General features: G+C 35.8%; 2 protein-coding genes across 2 annotated transcripts in view; one reads left to right on the top strand and one right to left on the bottom strand.

Annotated features, from left to right (window-relative positions):
- zswim7 (zinc finger, SWIM-type containing 7) overlaps positions 1-18,252 on the bottom strand; it is a 220,649-nt gene that overhangs the window by 14,865 nt on the left and 187,532 nt on the right. The window lies entirely within an intron of this gene.
- Positions 1-18,252, top strand: part of specc1 (sperm antigen with calponin homology and coiled-coil domains 1) — a 205,140-nt gene that overhangs the window by 83,501 nt on the left and 103,387 nt on the right. Inside the window, exons 4-7 of the mRNA XM_056458667.1 lie at positions 2,527-3,953; positions 8,159-8,366; positions 10,758-10,831; positions 11,141-11,316. Of these exons, the coding sequence (XP_056314642.1) occupies positions 2,527-3,953; positions 8,159-8,366; positions 10,758-10,831; positions 11,141-11,316 (1,885 nt within the window). The remainder of the gene's footprint in view (positions 1-2,526; positions 3,954-8,158; positions 8,367-10,757; positions 10,832-11,140; positions 11,317-18,252) is intronic.

Genomic DNA, 18,252 nt, shown 5'->3' with positions numbered 1-18,252 from the left:
AACGCACATCTGAATCGATTCATTTCTGTTCCTGTTAATATGATTTAGTAGCTACAACAACCGCGTCAATCTCTTTAAAAGAATAACTCACAAAGTAAATTTTGAATTCCTTTGGATTGTTACCTGACAAAACTAAAAAAAGAATTGTTGAAATACCCAAAATAGCAACAGGAAATTTTAAAACAATTTCTGACCACTTCATATAGGCTAATTTTTAAAATGCTCTTTTATAAAAATTTCATTCGGTATAGTTTGTATCTTTATTTAATATATTTTTGTTGGTCAGTTATCTACAAAATAAACAGAAATAATTAATACATTTTATGTGAAGTGAGGTGCAAATAATACTTTTTGGCCTGATTAATTAAATTCAAGTAGGCCTATTATAACATAAAATACAGTATTTTGACAATTTTCTTTATAATTTAAGTTATGAATTACAGTATTGCAATACTACTTGGAATCACACATTCAAATCAAGACTGAAAGTTCATCTGTTTAGCTGTGCCTTTACTGAATGAGCACTGTGCTACGTTTGACAGATCACACTACTATGTCTTTCTTTTTCATTCTTTTAAAACCTGTTTTAACACATTTTAATCTGTTTTTTTATCATTTTTATTCTTTGTTTTTATTTTTTTATACTTGTCTTCTTTATTCCTGTTTATGTAAAGCACCTTGAATTACCATTGTGTATTAAATGTGCTTAATAAATAAACTTGCCTTGCCTTTCCTGTAATTTTGGTTCCTTAAGAGTTAAACTTTACCGGAATTTTCCAGCCACCTGGGCAAAAACATCATACCTGCAAAGATTATATTTTTTCTACCATTTAACTTTACAATATCCCCCCCCTAACTAATCAAAGTAACTACTTATGTATAACATAAATATATCTGTAATACCTGTCAGGTTGAAATACACCCATTAAAGTTCTTAAATATTATGTTATTTTAATGATCTTTTTTCAGAGACCACACATCTGAATACACTCACAAATATAAGCGCAAATTCTGTACATCCACTTTTTCTTTCAGCAATATATGCTTTCCTTTTTGTGTACACTAATGTTCTACAAAACAAAAAATTAAAAAAAAATTATGTAAATAAAATAAAAATAAGAAGAAAAAAAGGGGGGGGGGGGTGGAAAATAAGTAAAAATAAATAAATAAACAAGTAAAATAAGATATACATAAACATCAGCAACAAAACTATGTACATGTAGGAAGTGATCCTTCTGATTTTAGGTTAAAAGTACAGTTCAGGTCTATGGGATGTTGCATAGTTGGTCCATTTTTCCCAGAATGGAATAAGTTGTTCCATTTTCTGATTTACAAATGCTGTAATTTGCTCCATTTGATAAATTTCCATTGTAATTTCTATCCATGCGTTTAGGGTAGGATTTTTAAATATTATGTTTAATCTATAACATTTTACTACAGTGACTGATTTTGCATGGTGCTTGTTCTTTCTATGAAACATGTAAAATGCATCAGTTTTACAGACACTAACTTTACTGAGATACAGTCAAATAGCTTTCTCCACTCATTTTTCATCCGCCTTCATTATTATATGCTCAGCTTAAAAGTAACAGTGGCGATGATAAAGCTAATGGCACAAATACACTAATCAACAAAAGATTTGACACATTCACAATGCACAATTAGTCAATGTTTGGACTTGTTTTTTTAGCACTAATCTCTCTGTACATGTGTTTATTTGCATGTCTCTGTTTAATTCAATTGCATGTCTCTGTAAGTTGAAAACCTTTTGTGTGTAACTGTTTATTTTGCACTTAAAATTAGCATTCGAGTATGCCAACTCAACACCCCCTGGGTTGACTTTATTTTAGCCTGAGAAACAGTGATCTCTTTGAAAGCCCTGTTGCTCGGAAGTAATCTCTGTATTAGAGTAAGGCATCAGCTTTAACAAGTCCCAGTCCAGCAGATTTTTGTGTTGGTATTTGCTGATTATTCCAAAACCCACAAAGTCCTTTCACCAGCCTACACCGCCAAAGAATAATTAACCTCTATTTTGCAAAGAGCATAAAGGAGGGATATACATCACCCACACCCCCTCTGATGCCACTCAGATGCCAGTGTTTCTGACTGGCTGCTATGGCTACAGTGTAGCGTGGCAGTGCCTGGTGGTCATTTGAATGTGACGGGACAAAACACATTTTGTCCTGTCATCACTCTAGACGAATGACCTCTCACACAGATACGCCAGGCTTTGTAGAATGGAATGAGAAAAATGGTGATTATTGTCACATATACACGGTCTAACGGATGGGGGTTGGTTAACAATGTTGTTGCTTTAGTGGTTTCAACATATTGCTATTTAATTATTATGGCTTAGTTATATGAAAACATCATAACATTTTTATTACATCATTTACTGGGCTAAAAAAAAGATATAGCTGCCCAGAGGGAAGGGTTTTGGCTGGTTGTATTTCTAAAGCTAAAAACAGCCTACACTGAGACAAAGACTACCGATACTAACAAAAATCATTATGTCTTTCTACCCAGGTGTCCAGTCAACCAAAAAGTCAGGAATCCCAGCTCCTCGTGAGATCCCCCAAAGCATCTCCAGAGAACGTCTCTCATTGCGTGATCAACAGAAAAGCTCTACAGCCAAAAAGATGGTCACCAGTTCCAGCGCCTCAAGCATCTCTGCACTGACCAAGCACTCACGTGGCTCTGTCAAGACCAAAGCAGAGTCTGCCATCTTGGACAAGACGTTGCTGGAGAGCCAGGTGAGGGAGCTTCTGGCTGAGGCCAAAACCAAAGAGTTTGAGATCAGTAAGCTACGAACGGAGCTTCAACGGCATAAAGGGAAAGATTCACCATCAGAGGCTGGGACACCAGAAGGGAATTCAGAGATGGAAAGGGCACCGGCTCAGACTGGAGACGTCCAGGTGCTTGTAGGTGAACTGAGGGAGAAGAACGGACGTTTTCAACGTGAGTTGGCCACCTTGCGGGAAGAAAATCAGTCTTTGAAGCAAAAGCTCATTACATTGGAGAGCACCAGCTCCAGCAAGCATTCTGTTAATGGGGTTGTCCCAGATAACATCAATGGAAGCGGTCTTAAAACTTTAGTGTCATCTGGATGTGACATTAAAGTCTCCCCTTTACCCTCTTTAGACTCCTCTGAGTTTGAGAAGATCCCCTCACGCTCAGACTCAATCAGTAGCAGCGTTAAGAGTGTGGTGCCCAGTGGTGTGGTGAAAGATCTCTCTGTTGAGTCTCTGACAGACCGCATCCAGAAGATGGAAGAGAGTCACCACAGTACAGCCGAAGAGCTTCAGGCCACTCTACAAGAGTTGGCCGACCAGCAACAGGTCGTCCAGGAGCTGACAGCTGAAAATGAGCGTTTGGCGGAGGAGAAAGGCCTCTTGCAGACTTCCCTACAGCAGCAAAGGGAACGCGTAGAACTCTTGGCACAACAAAATGAGACTCTTCTCCAGAGGCTCAGAGAACAAGCTCAAAGTCAAGAAGCTGAAGCTTCACGTGTCTCTCGGGTCGCAGAGCTCGAACAGCGTTTGGCTGAGCAAGTAGAGAGCTCGCGCTTCGAAAGAGAAAAGCTGGTTGACATCCAGCAGCAGCTGACAGGGAGTCTCAGAGCCTTGGAGAAGGAGAATCAGGAGGCGCAAACTGCTGTGAAGAGCTTAAGGGAAGAAGAAGGGCTTCTGCAAGGGCATCTGGAGAGTGAGAAACTTGCTAGAGAAGAGGCAGTGAGGAAAACGGAAGAACAGAGGCTAGCCACGGAGGCTCTGAGGGTGGACAATGCGAGTCTGAAGGCGCAGGTGGAGGTGGAGCGGCAGAAGGTAGCTGAGCTGAAGGCAGTGCAGAGCGCTAGTGACAACACTGAGCTGCAAAGTCTGCTCAAAGTGGCGCATGAAGATCGAGACAAGCTGGAGATGACCTGCACAGAGCTACGACAAGAGCTGCAGCAGGTACGCAGTGAAGTAGAGTGTTGACAAGGTATAGAACAGGGATAGGCAAACTTGACCCTTGAGGGCCAGTGTCCCTTCATAGTTTTGCTCCAACGCTAATCAGACAGACCTAGTCAAAATAATTAGTGTCTTGATTAGGGTTGGACCAAAACTATGCAGGACACCGGTTCTCCAGGATCAAGTTTGCAAATGCCTGGTATAGAACCAGACTGGTAATTTCTAACATAAAGAAGAAGCTACCCAATCTGATTATCCTAAAATACCCCAAATAATGGGCAGGCTTTTTTTTTTTTTGGTAATGCTTCTATGCCAATAAAATACAACTACTATACAACTCCAATGCAATACAGAATTATAATCCTGAATTAGTGAATGAAAATGAGGGTGCATATTGAGTGTGCTGAAAACGCTGTGGTGTTTTATCTACATCAAGAAGTGTTCATATGCCAGTAGGATTTTCTGGGAACACCTTGGCCTTCCGCCATGGCATTGTCCCAACGCAATTTGAATGTTTTGTGTAGCCTTTTCCTAACAGGCAAATAACAATAATGTAGACTCCACAGTAACCCTATCTCATACATCAGGGGTGTCCAAACTTGGTCCTGGAGGGCTGGTGTCCTGCACGTTTTAGCTCCAACTTGCTTCAACACACCTGCAAGAATGTTTCCAGAAAGCCTAGTAAGAGCTTGATTAGCTAGGCCAGCTGTGTCTGATTGGGGTTGGAACTAAACTTTGCAGGACACCGGCCCTCCAGGACCGAGTGTGGACATCCCTGTCATACATGCTCAAGAATGTTTCCTAAAAACATTACTTTGTGAAAAAAAAGCACACAGTCCTTATTTTCTTGGAGATGCTAAATGTTTGGTATCACTTTAAAGCACTTTTAACTTTTAAGCAAAAATATTGGTGTTGGAAATTGTTGGATGAATTCTTTGGACCATCTGGCTTGTATTATGACCATCATCACCTTTTTGGTGCCAAATCAATCATGACTTATTTCTGACATACTCGTTTTATAAACGTCTTGAGTGCATTTTTGTGATGATAAACTTAAGGAGGTCAGTTCAGAGACATAAAGAGTGCACTGCAGAACTTGTTCATTCCAGACACTGTATTATGTACCCTTTTGGACCATTTATGTGGTACAATTTAAAATGGACAACATGGGTAAACTACTGTCGACTAGTACCATCTCTAGGCTCTAAGATTGCCCCTTTGTTTTGTTTTTCTAAAAGTAACCTAATAAAATGTCACCACATAAGCAGAAGTTGCATTAAATCAAACCACATGGCATATTCAATGTTTTCATGTTCTGCACAGAGCACCAGAAAATGAGAGAGGACCCTACATAAATATTGGAAGCCAACTTTTGTAGCTGCCTAGTTTGCACTTGTAAATGTTGTAGTCATTTAGTTAACAGGCATACCTCATCTTTTAAAATACAATTATACACAGAAAGGGCCATTATAAACCCACAAGAACATGGACATCACTGGCACCTCATTGCTTTCACATGAACCCAGTGCACTTCCAAACCCAAAACGGACTTTATTTTTCTCTCTGACTTAACTTTTGTGAGCGAGCCAAGCCCCTTTGGCTTCAGTATACACCCTCAGTCCAGATGTCATCCGGGGAGTTGCCATTAGACTGAGATGCCACACTGCTTTCAGAGCACACTTAACATAAGGCTCTGAATAAAACAATGTTCTGTTCTATATAGGCTGATCCAGCTGACAGTTATGGGCTGGCCTATATCACTACAAAAGTGATCTAATTCTCAATTAATTATTATGCAATACTGGAGCAATATGATTTCCTGTGTGAATTTTCCACTGCATTACTGTAGTCTTCAGTGTAATGTAATGTGTATTTATATAGCGCATTTATTCTGTATGGCCATACACCCAAAGTGCTTCCCAATCACGAGGGGGAGGGGTCTCTCCACACCACCACCAGTGTGCAGCATCCACAATGATGTGAGTGCACTCCCCACACAGCAGCTATAGGTGTATAGAGGCCTTGATCAGTAAAGGCCGATGGAGGGAATTTGGCCAGGACACTGGGGTTACACCCCTACTCTATGAGAAGTGCCATGGGATTTTTAGGGACCTCGGTTTAACATCTCATCCAAAAGATGGCGCTCACTGACAGTGTAGTGTCTCCTTCACTTTACTGGGGCATTAGGACCAACACAGTCTGCAGGTAGAGTGCCCTGTGCTGGCCCCACTGACAACACTTCCAACAGCAACCTGGTTTTTCCATGTGGTCTCCCATCCAGGTACTGGCCAGGCTCAGCCCTGCTTAGCTTCAGTGAGTCTTGGGCTGCAATGTGATATGGCTGTGACACAAATCCATATGAAATCAGTCTAATATGCTAATTTAGTGCAGAAACATTTTTCTAATTATCATCAGTGTTGAAAACAGCCTTTTTTTCCAGTAGCATCTTAGAAACATTTCTGCAAATCAAGGGATTGTTTAGTCAAAGCCAAATGGAAAATGGTAATTCAGGAAAATGCTTGAATTTTAATCTAGTGTTTTCAAGATTTAAAATGTGCTTAGATAAAGTGCTTGAAAATCAAATTGTGTTGCTTTTGTAAAAAATGTCATCCAGAACGCTGCGGCCAGAATTCTGACCAGAACCAGCAAATCAGAGCACATCACACCTGTCCTCGGGTCTTTACACTGGCTCCCAGTTACATTCAGAATAGATTTTAAAGTATTATTACTGGTCTATAAATCACTAAATGGCCTAGGACCTCAATACATTATAGATATGCTCACTGAATACAAACCTAACAGATCACTCAGATCTTTAGGATCAAATAGATTAGAAATCCCAAGAGTTCAGTCAAAGCAGGGTGAATCGGCTTTCAGCTACTACGCCCCTCGCTGCTGGAATCAGCTTGCAGAAATGATCAGATGTGCTCCAACATTAGGCACATTCAAATCAAGACTGAAAACACATCTGTTTAGCTGTGCCTTTACTGAATGAGCACTGTGCTACGTCCGACAGATCAAACTACTGTTTTTCTCTTCTTCTTAATTCTTTTATAACACATTTTATCAGCTTTTATTTTATTTTTATTTTTACCATTTTTATTATTTGTTTTTATTTCTCGTATACTTGTTTCTTTTATTCCTGTTTATGTAAAGCACTTTGAATTGCCACTGTGTATGAAATGTGCTATATAAATAAACTTCATTTGTAATTCATTTAGCCTGACATGTTCACTGTTCCAAAATATTATAAATGTTTCTTAAAATAAAATATATTGTGCTCAAAAGGGGAAAAAGTTGTAGTTTTTTTACCCAGACATTTAAAAACAATATTTTTTAGAGCAGTAATCACAATACCAGAATTCTGTGAAACCATGATATTTTAACCAAGGTTATCATACATCAGAATCGTATACCGGCCCATGCTTAAACTTGTCACACTTTTAAAGTGTTGGAAAAGTTTGAAAAAATGCACCAGGAAATTGCTAGAAAATTGCTTAAATCAGATTTTGGGAAAGGTCTAAGAACTCTGTAATTGTGTTGGTCTGGGATGAGCATTAGTAATGCAAACTTTGAACTAATGAACTTGTTTATTAGTTTCTCAAATCTTTATCAAGTTTTTTCCTTTATTTTGGTTTCTTCATTAGTATTTTCAGGTGAATTCTATATGTGTAATTTTATATATTTGATTAGTCAGAAGTCATTATTGGCAGTCAGTGTTCAAGGCTGGTTGTTTCAACACATTTCTAAACATAATAGTTTTAATTTCTAAGTGATTTCCTTGATCTTTGCAATGATGACAGTACATAATATTTTACTAGATATTTTCAGGATGCTAGTATTCAGCTTAAAGTGACATTTAAAGGCTTAAATAGGTTAATTAAACAAGTTAGGTAATTAGGTAAGTTATTATACAAACAGTGGTTTGTTCTTTGGACAATCAGAAAAAAAATATTGCTTTAGTGGGGCTAATAATATTGACCTTGAAAATGTTTAACTGTGTTTTAAATGTTTTAATTTTTCATTTAATTAAAATGAAAAACTGCTTTTATTCTAGCTAGAATAAAGCAAATAAGACCTTCTCCAGAAGAAAAAATATAATAGGAAATACTGTTAAAAATTCCTTGCTCTGTTAAACATCATTTGGGAAATATTTGAAAAGAAAAAAATAAATCACAAGAGGGCTAATCAACTGACTGTGTCTGCAGGTGGAGGCAGACAGACAGCAGCTTCTGGAGAAGGTGGAGAAACAGGAACAAGATCATAAAGCCGACACAAATTCTCTCGAGGAAAAGGCCAGAGATGCTGAGAACCAAATCAAGGACATGAAAGAGACCATCTTTGAGTTGGAGGACCAGGTGGAGCAGCAACGGGCCGTTAGACTGCACACCAACCAGACCATCCTGGACCTGGAGAGTATGATTATTATCTGTCTGTCTCTGGCTCTAGTATACAACAATCATGATCAAATGATCACGATCCCTGCGGCGTGTGTGTTTAACTGCTCTCTCTCAGCCAATGCTAAATATACTGTATCATCTAGCCTACACACACACAGGCTGGAGTCTGCTGTGATTAGTGAAACACATTGATTGTATCTGGCAGCCTGGATGGATTGAGATACTGAGCTGTTTAGCTATAGCCCTCCAGCTTAAATTGTTGCCAAACTGCATCATGCAGGATTTATATGCAGCATGAGCTCGTCTGCCTTTCTCTCTACGCTAGAGGAGGAAATTTCATGGTGCAGATTATAGTTTTAGTGCAGCCTCAGTCTGTGTTTCCAGCTGCAATGAACCAAATAGCTTCAAATAGCTCCTTATGACACTTTATGTAAACACCATTTATATTTCAGGAGCAAATGAATTTACTCCCAGTTTCTAAGAACACGCTTTAACACAAGATCAAAAGGCGGCAAGATGTAAAAATGTATAATTATGGGTAGTGTGTGAAATTAAATTATTATAAATAAAATAATTCAGCCACCTAAAATTGATCCATGTGTGTATACATGTGTATTTACATAATGATAAAAATCAAGTAAAAGGCAAAGTAAAAGGCCATGTATTACAATAAAGATTTTGAGAAAATTTTATTTTTGTCATAAGAATATTCTAAAAAATAATATTAAGTGTTACACAAAATAATAATAATAATAATAATAATAATAATAATAATAATAATAATAAAAATAAAAAATAAAAATAATACAATTGTTGAAATTTTTAGGGAAAAACTTTATTAAATAAAATTTTGTTAAATAATTTTTTAAAATTTATTAAGTTTAAATTATTTTTTTTATTTATTAAAAGTATCAATTTTATATAAATGAAAATTTTTGTTTAAAAAAGTTAACAAAATATGATTTTTAAAAAAGAAATTCATCAAAAATATTAAGCAGCGTTTTTTATAATTTATGATCGAAAAATAAGTGTTCATTATATTGCAGATTATTCCAGTGCAATCAACGCCAAAAACATTATAATATGCTGATTTGCAGCAAAAGAATTATTTTATTTTTATTATCATATATTATAAAAATGTTGCTTAATATTTGAGGAAATTGTTTGTTTTTCAGGATCTTTTTAAATTGCCATTTATATAAAATTAACACTTTTAATAAATGTAATTTGTAAATAAATGTAATGTAAAGTAATTTATAATTATAATTTTATATATATTTTTACATTTAATAAATGTAATATAAAAAAAAAACTTGAACAAAAAACTACCCCAAATACCCTTGAGTAAAATGACCCCAAATGTTTCAACGAGTGTATTATTTTAATTGTGTAGTGTAATATTATTTTTTTTATATATATTTTTAAGAAAAAATAATAAAAATGAAAAATAAAATATAATGATTGTTTAAATTATATATTAATAATAAAACAAAGTAAAATGCCTGGATACAGTAAATTACAATAATAATTTTTCATGAAAATAATATAAAAATAATATTAAATAATATAAATAACACAATAACATAACACACTCGTTGAAACATTTTTATTCAAGGGTATTTGGGGAATTTTTTTATTCATATTTTTATTAATATAACTATTTTTTATTACATTTATTGAATGTAAAAATTATTAAAAGAAAAAAAATCCTCAAAAATATTAAGCAGCATTTTTATAATTTATGATAGTAAAAAATAAGTTTCTTTTGCTGCAAATCAGAATATTAGAATGTTTTTGGCTTTGTTTTCACTGGAATAATTTGCATTTCAGAACATTTAAAAATGATAAATGGCATAAATTTATTTTTGATATAATAAATGCAGCCTTGGGTGAGCATTAGAGACCTCAGACATAATATACAGTATATTACAATAATGAGGATTTTAAAAAAACAAAACAATTTTTAATATTGAAAATAATATAAAACACCACACAATTAAAATAACAACTCTTTGAAATGTTTGAGGTGGGTATATATATTTTTTATTATTAATAATGTCTAGTAAATAAACATTTATTAAAAGTGTCAATTTTATATTAATAACATATTTTCTTAAAGAATCGTCAAAAACCTTAGAAAAAAACTCAATTAAAAATAATATGTTTCTTTAGCTGTAAATCAGCATATTATGCTGTTTTGGCTTTGATTTCACTGGAATAATCAGCGTTTTAGAATACTTTAAAAAGATAAATGGTATAAATTAAAAATATGCTGTTTTTACTGTATTATTGATATAATAAATGCGTCCTCGGGTGAGCATAAAAGATCCCAGACTTTTAATTGTGTACATTTTTGCAGAATGTATACATTTTCTAAATTGTTATATTTTCTTTTTGTCTTTTTCAGATCAAATCAAGAGGCTGGAAGACAACAAAGCTGAACTGGAGAAGCAGATTAAAGTCGTGAATAAACAAATGAAGGTGAAATTGTTTACCTGCTGTTTTCTAGTACTTTCTTCTTTTTTTGCATTGAACTACTGCATGTTTGACAGTGGATGTCAGTTTCTAAAATTCAAACCAGACATCTTCCTCCTGTTATACAGTATGAGATCACAACTGTCTTCATTAGAGCACGCTTTGAACTGCCAATTCAAGCAGTCTACCGTGTCAGTTGCCAACCGTCAATGATTACATATGACATTTCCGTGACCAGCCCAGCGAGCTCAAGAGAAGCCAAAACACTTCCGCTTGACTCTACTAAAAGAAATGCATGTGTTTGTGGACGTTTAGGATGAAACGGAGGAGTGGCGCCGTTTCCAGGCTGACCTCCAGACAGCAGTAGTGGTTGCCAATGACATAAAGGTGGAAGCTCAGCAGGAGCTGCGGACGCTGCGCAGACGTCTGCAGGAGGAGCAGGAGCACAGCGCAAGACTGGCTTCAGAGCTGGAGCAGATCCAGGGCACCAGGTATGCGATCATCTAATCAGAACTCCCCACCCCTCCGCCATCCATCTGGGCTCTTAAGTCTAACAACACTCTCCCCTATTCACTGGTATAGTCTGCTACATCCCAAAGTTAGAGAGATGGTTCACCCAAAAATTATCATTTACTCACCCTTCAACTTGATTCAAACCTGTTTGACTTTCTTTCTTCTGTTAAGCACAAAAGAAAATGTTTTGAAGAATGCTGGAAACCTGTAACCATTGACTTCCATTATTTGTTTTTCCAGTATTTGTTTTTCCTAGTATAGAAACGTTTACTGGTTTTCAATTTTCTTCAAAATATCTTATTTTGTGTTCAACAAAAGAAAGAACTCATGAAGGTTGTTAATCATTTGAGGGTAAATGTGGGAATTTTTTGTTTTGGGTGAACTATCCCTTTAAATTACAAAAATTATACAAAAAAAAGTTCATTGCACAGTGAGTCCAAATTTATCAGCTTAAATTGTTTACACACTGCCTCCAAAACGTTTGCCATAATAAAAATCAAATTGGGTTCAATTTTCAGCATCGTTTCCATCCATGGAAAGAACTTCGAAAGGTGTTTAGACTAATCAGAGCCACCGTACAAGCAAAAGCCAAAATCCAGATTGGCAGACTTGCAGCTCAGAGCATTTTATTACAAACAAAGTGCAGAACACAAAGATAGAGAATATATAGACAGATAGGAAGATGATTATGGAGCAGCTTGGAGGTAAGGACAACAAAATAATCCTCCATGCTTTCACTTTTTGCAACTAACCTAAAGTCACAAGTTTTCCACATTGGGGTGAACACCTCCAGAGTATAATTTTTTTAACCTTATGTGTCAAATAATTTATGACTTTTGTTGACAACTTATATATCCCTTTGAACTAGTGACGGCTGGCGTGAAACTGACATTTTGACACGGTGCCAAGATACCGATAGACGATGTTATCTTGATATGGTCTGGATTGGAGGCAGATTTGATGGATTTTCATGCATTTTTAAATACTACTAATGCAAATTTGAGATTCACTTTGGATTTTTCACTTACAGAAATACATTTTTTGGACTTAAATATTTTTAAAGATAATACAGGGAAATTACACACCACCATTTTTAGAAAAGAAACAGATAGAAACACCATCCTTAGAGCAGATAGTTTCCATCCTCCATGGCTGATCGAAAATATCCCATTTGGACAATTTCAGAGGTTGAAAAGAATTTGTGATAAAGAAGAAGATTTTGAAATTAAATCACAAGATATGATTCACAGATTCAAACAACGTGGTTATAAAAACAAAGTAATCTATAAATCTTATAATAAAGCTAAAGATAGTAACAGAGATGAACTTTTAATACAAAGACCTAGATTGAATGAGTCAAGAAGTTCTGTTTATTTTGTCACACAATACAGTACAGAGGCAAATAAAATTAAGAAAATTGTAAAAAACAACTGGAATATTCTGATGAGTGATCCCCATCTTAGGGAAGTTTTACCTGTGTCCCCCTCTATTGTATTTCGAAAAGCTCCTACTATACAAGATAAACTAGTGAGAAGCCATCTCTCCACCAAGAAGACTAATACTTGGTTAAGTCAAACAACAGGAAACTACAGATGTGGTAATTGCAATCATTGTGATAACATACTCAAAACGAATATATTTAGAGATCCATCATCAGGCCGAGAATTTAAGATTAATTCATTTATTAATTGCAATACTACATTTGTAGTTTATCGACTGGAATGTCCGTGTGGATGTTTTTATATAGGAATGACTAAGAGAAAATTAAAATTGAGATTAGCGGAGCATAAAAATGCGATACGTACCTGTAACCCACAATATCCTATGGCCCTACATTATAAAAATCAAGGTCACGGTAATCCCAGTTCATTAAAAATAGTTGGGATTGAACATATTTATAATTCGACAAGAGGAGGAGACAGGATAAAAAGATTAAAACAGAGAGAGACTTTTTGGATCTATACGTTAAGAGCAACTAGATTCCCAGGTCTAAATGGTGAATTAGACTTTTCTTCATTTTTGTAAAACAGTTTATCCATAGATGATCCACTGATTATCATCATACATTGTAGAATGTGTTTGTATTTTTCTATGTATACATGTTTGCATACGTATATGTGTGTATATATGTGTATGTGCACATGTAAATGAGTTTGGAAGCATGTATGTACATGCCATGTTTATGCATTTTTTGTATTTTTTGTATATCTGTGCATAGTTTAAAGTCGCCCTCTATCTATGCTGAATTAATGATGATAGTTGACTATGTCGGTTAAATTATTTGAGTATTGTAGAGATGTTTGAATGAGTCACGTGACCTTAGTACTCAAAAGAGACTCTAAACGCACCTGATCACTGTTTACCCTGATGAAGGCAGACCGCTGCCGAAACGCGTAGGTTTCTTTTAAGATTAAGCCATGTGAATAAAGGCTTTTTAAATTTTCCACATATTCCGAGTGCCTTGGACTAATTTCTTTTGATGTTTTGATGAATCCCTCACCCAAAGAGCACCGATCAAATATTTGAGTTACCCCTGAGCGCTTTTTGTTTGTCTTTTCTGGATTTATATACAAGGACGCAGAGGGATCGCTCCATCTAAAAGCTGCTCCGTTTTCAGACGTAATCGGGGAATTATTTACCATTTTAAGAACATGGCATCTGGATATTTTTCATATTCCAAAGAAGAAGGTGAGAAAATCATCGTTGCAGACACCTTGTTGAATTCAGAATCTGCAGTACAACATTTAGACTTCAAAAAAATGTTTAATGAACTTAAAAAACAGTCGGAGAAAGAACTCAAACTACATCTACATATGGTGACGTTATCTGATTACTGGAGGGAGAACATGATTCCCAGAGGACTAAGGATTAAAAAATTTCCTTCGTTTGGATATGAAGACACAGACTTTAAACAAAAATGGGAAGCAATTTTAAACAAATGCTCCCTTGATTTGATCCTATTACTGATTGAAGAAGCAAAAAAACAGAAGATTGAAACCTGCAACCAAATTACAAGAATTAAAGAAGAGATTGTAATAAAAGAACAAGAATATCTGCAGTTTGAAGAGAAATTGAAAGTAGATTTGGAGGCACTCTCGAAAAAACTTAAACAGGATAAATTGTTCAAATTCGGAAGAGATGAATCAGATTATAAAGAGAATAAGGTATATTTGTGGCCTCAGAGAAAAGAAAGAATCCATTATCAGCGAAGGAGATCTGTGTCCTTTAATTTACCAAGTAGCGATGATGATCAGTCGATACTGGAAAAATCACCCAGAAGAGATTTTTTAGGAAACAAATCAAGAACATACCAGAGGTTTGGAAAACCGGGAAGCGAAAAACGAGACGAGGGAGAAATAGATCGACCAAGATCTCAGATCCAGGGCAGATATACACGGAGCCGAACAAAGGAGATGAGGTGATAAATATCTCCAATATACCCCTATCGACAAGCTGCACATCAGTTCTATCAAAAGGCTTAACATACTCCCCGGTTAATACAGCGAACGAATTTCAGACCAAAGTGGATTTATTTAAATTTCATCGTAATTTACAATTAAAGGTCTGGTATCACATCTCTACGGCAGAAACGCGCACCTATGAAAAAACGGCAACAACCTTTAAGCCTAAATCTACTTTTACCCCATGCGTTTCCAACTCGACGATGAACTCGTTCTATAAGAAAGTGTCCTATGAGATTGATAAAGTTTTTGCCTCCAAAAGAAAAAACACTTTAATCTTTCAAAAGACGAGATTAATGCTTTGGACTGGCTATCAAATAACGACAATCTTATAATTAAAAGAGCGGACAAAGGAGGTGCCGTTGTAGTATGGGGCAGAGATGAGTACATCAAAGAAGCCTTACGACAACTACAGAACTGTGAGTATTATCTACCTTTGGAACTTGATCCGACAGAAAAGATAAAAATGGAACTGATGGAAATACTGACATTTGCTAAAACTGAAGAATGGATTACACAGAACGAGTTTGATTTCTTGTGGTCAAAAGAACCTAGAATCCCTACTTTTTATATGTTGCCTAAAATACACAAAAGTTTAGAAAATCCACCCGGCAGACCCATAATTAGTGGGAATGAATCGATCACAGAACCCGCCTCAAAATTTGTTGATTATTTTATAAAATCGAGTGTTAAAAATCTACCCTCTTACATTCAGGACACAACTCAGGTATTAAACACTATTAAAAATTTACAATGTGCTGAAACCTGTATACTGGCAACTATGGATGTTGAATCATTATATACAAATATAGATCATAAAGAAGGTCTAGAAGCATTGTTATATTATCTAGGAAAGAGACCACTGTCAGAAAAACCACCAACTTGCTTTATTGTACAGTTGGCTGAATGGACATTGAAAAACAATGTTTTCTTGTTTCAAGAACAATTTTATAAACAAATTAAGGGAACAGCTATGGGAGCTTGTTTTGCCCCAAATTATGCAAATTTATTTCTGGGATTATGGGAAGAGAGATTTGTATATTCTGATTCAAACCCATATTTGGGTAGTATTGTGTGGTGGGGTAGATATATAGACGATGTTATCTTGATATGGTCTGGATTGGAGGCAGATTTGATGGATTTTCATGCATTTTTAAATACTACTAATGCAAATTTGAGATTCACTTTGGATTTTTCACTTACAGAAATACATTTTTTGGACTTAAATATTTTTAAAGATAATACAGGGAAATTACACACCACCATTTTTAGAAAAGAAACAGATAGAAACACCATCCTTAGAGCAGATAGTTTCCATCCTCCATGGCTGATCGAAAATATCCCATTTGGACAATTTCAGAGGTTGAAAAGAATTTGTGATAAAGAAGAAGATTTTGAAATTAAATCACAAGATATGATTCACAGATTCAAACAACGTGGTTATAAAAACAAAGTAATCTATAAATCTTATAATAAAGCTAAAGATAGTAACAGAGATGAACTTTTAATACAAAGACCTAGATTGAATGAGTCAAGAAGTTCTGTTTATTTTGTCACACAATACAGTACAGAGGCAAATAAAATTAAGAAAATTGTAAAAAACAACTGGAATATTCTGATGAGTGATCCCCATCTTAGGGAAGTTTTACCTGTGTCCCCCTCTATTGTATTTCGAAAAGCTCCTACTATACAAGATAAACTAGTGAGAAGCCATCTCTCCACCAAGAAGACTAATACTTGGTTAAGTCAAACAACAGGAAACTACAGATGTGGTAATTGCAATCATTGTGATAACATACTCAAAACGAATATATTTAGAGATCCATCATCAGGCCGAGAATTTAAGATTAATTCATTTATTAATTGCAATACTACATTTGTAGTTTATCGACTGGAATGTCCGTGTGGATGTTTTTATATAGGAATGACTAAGAGAAAATTAAAATTGAGATTAGCGGAGCATAAAAATGCGATACGTACCTGTAACCCACAATATCCTATGGCCCTACATTATAAAAATCAAGGTCACGGTAATCCCAGTTCATTAAAAATAGTTGGGATTGAACATATTTATAATTCGACAAGAGGAGGAGACAGGATAAAAAGATTAAAACAGAGAGAGACTTTTTGGATCTATACGTTAAGAGCAACTAGATTCCCAGGTCTAAATGGTGAATTAGACTTTTCTTCATTTTTGTAAAACAGTTTATCCATAGATGATCCACTGATTATCATCATACATTGTAGAATGTGTTTGTATTTTTCTATGTATACATGTTTGCATACGTATATGTGTGTATATATGTGTATGTGCACATGTAAATGAGTTTGGAAGCATGTATGTACATGCCATGTTTATGCATTTTTTGTATTTTTTGTATATCTGTGCATAGTTTAAAGTCGCCCTCTATCTATGCTGAATTAATGATGATAGTTGACTATGTCGGTTAAATTATTTGAGTATTGTAGAGATGTTTGAATGAGTCACGTGACCTTAGTACTCAAAAGAGACTCTAAACGCACCTGATCACTGTTTACCCTGATGAAGGCAGACCGCTGCCGAAACGCGTAGGTTTCTTTTAAGATTAAGCCATGTGAATAAAGGCTTTTTAAATTTTCCACATATTCCGAGTGCCTTGGACTAATTTCTTTTGATGTACCGAAGCGCAAGTGTTTCGAAACTGCACCGAAGCATGATGCGAAACACCCAGGTCACATGAGTAATGTGATTCAAAACATCCAGGTCATGTGACTAAAATGTTTCGAAACACCCAGTTTACGTGACAAAGGTGAATTGAAACACCCAGGTCACACAACTAAAGTGATTCGAAACACCCAGGTTACGTGGCTAAAGTGCTTCGAAACACCTAGATCACGTGGCTAGAGTGCTTCGAAACACCAAGGTCACTTGACTAAAGTGCTTCGCAACACCCAGGTCACGTGACTAAAGTGCTTCGCAACACCCAGCTCACGTGACTTAAGTGCTTCGCAACACCCAGCTCACGTGACTTAAGTGATTCGAAACACCCAGGTTACGTGGCTAAAGTGCTTCGAAACACCCAGATCACGTGGCTAAAGTGCTTCGAAACACCCAGGTCACGTGACTTAAGTGCTTCGCAGCACCCAGCTCACGTGACTCAAGTGATTCGAAACACCCAGATCACGTGGCTAAAGTGCTTCGAAACACCCAGGTCACGTGACTTAAGTGCTTCGCAACACCCAGCTCATGTGACTTAAGTGCTTTGCAAATTATGACTTGATGTATTTTAAGAAGGTTTTTCATGACAAAACAAGACATTTATTTACAAAGTGTTCGTTCGGATGTCAGATCAATGTTAAAACAAAACACAAGAACAGAGTGTTTCAAAACTAACATCTATAGCTGCATCACCCTGGATTCGAACCAATTAACTTGGCATGCTGGTCTCGAACTCTCACCTCTCCACTAAATCA

This window comes from Danio aesculapii, chromosome 5 (assembly GCF_903798145.1).
Source record: "Danio aesculapii chromosome 5, fDanAes4.1, whole genome shotgun sequence".
Classification (NCBI taxonomy): domain Eukaryota; kingdom Metazoa; phylum Chordata; class Actinopteri; order Cypriniformes; family Danionidae; genus Danio; species Danio aesculapii.
Note: the sequence above shows the minus strand (reverse complement) of the source record. Positions and strands in the feature narration are given on the sequence as shown.